General features: G+C 46.5%; 1 protein-coding gene across 1 annotated transcript; it reads right to left on the bottom strand.

The window, feature by feature from the left end:
* Nucleotides 1–963: 963 nt before the first annotated feature.
* Nucleotides 964–1,902, bottom strand: LOC133282321 (olfactory receptor 5J3-like). Its single transcript, XM_061478353.1, has one exon. It carries the CDS (start codon nucleotides 1,900–1,902, stop codon nucleotides 964–966), a length of 939 nt encoding a protein of 312 aa, XP_061334337.1.
* Nucleotides 1,903–2,357: the final 455 nt, after the last annotated feature.

Genomic DNA, 2,357 nt, shown 5'->3' with positions numbered 1-2,357 from the left:
ACTGTTTTCCCTGGTGGCATTGCGATTTTACAGCAACCAAGATATGGGGGAGCTGCAATTTGTGCCAGGAATGACTTCTTGCATAGGAAATAAAGACTTTTGATTGGGTTTTTTCATTACCTTTGATTTTCCCGTTGTTTCAGGGTCCTGGTGTGTTTCCATGTTCTCTTTGGATTTCTCTAATCCCCATTGCCTCAAACCAAGGTGCAACTCTCCTGCGGCAAATTCTACTGATAACATTCTTGCCTTTGTTTTTAACAAACCACTGTGGGTATAAATTAGAAAACTCCTTAGAGCTTCTCTTAAAGGCTTTGAGAAAGGCAGAACTTGAGGAGGAAAACTGAAAGGGTGAAGTTCCACAGCTGCCTGAAAAGAGGTGGCAAAGCCCAATTTGACTGTGATTTAACTCAGCAGCCTGGTTCCAAACACAGACCTGTTGTAGAATTTGCATTTCACTCACTTGGCTCATGCACAATACCCATTGCTCCATAACTGCATTAAAACATCAGTTCATCCATTTAGATCTTGGGTTTCCATCCTTCCTGGGAAAAGCCCACAGCAGATGGACCCTCCCCACCCTATAAATCACTGAGAATCCAACTAAACTGAGGCAAGGAAAATCAGTATCATGGGTGTTGGTGTTGACATTTAACATAAGAATATATTGTGTTATATATAAATCTATAGTTTAGGACGTATTTAATATTGTGCTTTTGTATATATAGACACATATACATATAAGTTTATGTGTATAATTTGCCAGTCATAGGAACAGAGACCTCCTAGATGTCCTTTCTGAGCCATAACTATGTCCTGCTGGTCATAGTCACATCAGTGACTAGTCATGGTCACATCAGGTTGCTCCTGGCCTCATTCAGGCAGCTTCTGAACATGGCCATGGGTGGAGGCTCCACAGCCTCTGGAACAAAGCCTCATGTTACCCACATCCCTGGATCAGGGTTTTCAAAACCTCACTGTGATTCTTTCTGCAGTTCTCCTCAGAGCATCCTTCATCTCTTTGTTCCTCAAGCTGTAGATGAGGGGGTTGAGCATGGGGATCACCACCGTGTAGAAAACAGAGACCACTTTGTCAGTGTTCAGGAAGTAACTATAGCTAGGGCGTAAATACATGAAGATGGTTGTTCCATACAACGTGGTCACCACAATCAGGTGGGACATGCAGGTGGAAGAGGCTTTTTGCCTGCCCTCAGCAGAACGGACACTCAGGATGGCAAAGAAGATGAAGAGGTAGGAGACCAGAACGGCAGAGATGGTGCTGAGCTCAATGACACCAGCCAAGGAGAAGAGGATCATCTCACTGATGTACGTGCTGGCACAGGACAGAGCCAGGAGAGGAGGAACATCACAGAAGAAGTGATTGATGACATTGGAGCTGCAGAAGGGCAGCCTGATGATGAAGGTCATCTGAATGATGGAGTTCAGGACACCCCCAGTGTAGCACCCTACCACCAGTCCCACACACAACCTCCGAGTCATAACAGAGGAGTAGAGCAAGTGGTTACAGATGGCCACATACCGGCCATAGGCCATGACAGCCAGCAGGAAAAACTCAGTTTTCACAAAGACGATGTAGAAGATCGCTTGACCCATACAGCCAGCAAAGGAAATGGTCTTCTTCTCCAATAGGAAGTTGACCGAAGTCCTGGGGGCTACCACGGAGGAGAAGCAGATGTCAACAATGGAGAGGCTGCCCAGGAAGAAGTACATGGATGTGTGGAGCTGTGGGGGACCTCGGATGGCTACAGTTATCCCTGTGTTGCCCAGAAGGGTGACGGTGTAGATGAGCAGCAACAGCACAAAGAGGGCTGCCTTCACCTCCGCTTGGTCACTGAGACCCTTGAGAATGAACTCTGCTGCTGAGGTGAGATTCTGCTCTGCCATTCAGGGCTTTTGTATCTGGCAAGGAAGGAAAAAAGTCTGGAAAACAAAGGACAGTGTTAACCATGCCTTTATTTGAACTGGAATGGGGTAACTTGACAATTAGCACCCTGTGCATCAAGGGATCCCCACTATTCATTTCCAGGGAGCTACAGTGGAATGGACTGCTCTGTGGCCATTTGCTCCAAGCTTGCCCACACAGGCTGGTGGAAAATCTCTTCTAATTGTTGTCACAAAGATCTCTAACCTGTAACAACATTCAGCAGCCTCCAGGGACAGGAAAAGCAGAGATCCAAGCAAGCACAAGTTGTTCTTCACAAGCCCTTTTGAAGAATCAAGGGGCAGGTGAGAAGGTGCAGCCAAAGGGCAGTCTGTGTCAATTATCTTAAACACCTGCTGCAAGCAGCTTAGGTAATTACCTCTGGACGGATGCCTGGAGAAGACAGCTGGGATTATAG

This window comes from Pezoporus flaviventris, unplaced genomic scaffold, assembly GCF_033815535.1.
Source record: "Pezoporus flaviventris isolate CSIRO_AGI_PZ_B2104156 unplaced genomic scaffold, CSIRO_AGI_Pfla_v1 ptg000116l, whole genome shotgun sequence".
Lineage (NCBI taxonomy): Eukaryota > Metazoa > Chordata > Aves > Psittaciformes > Psittacidae > Pezoporus > Pezoporus flaviventris.
Note: the sequence above shows the minus strand (reverse complement) of the source record. Positions and strands in the feature narration are given on the sequence as shown.

Bases quoted from the DNA above. Each gene is read 5' to 3' on its own strand.
- LOC133282321 (XM_061478353.1), bottom strand. From the start codon at position 1,902: ATGGCAGAGCAGAATCTCACCTCAGCAGCAGAGTTCATTCTCAAGGGT.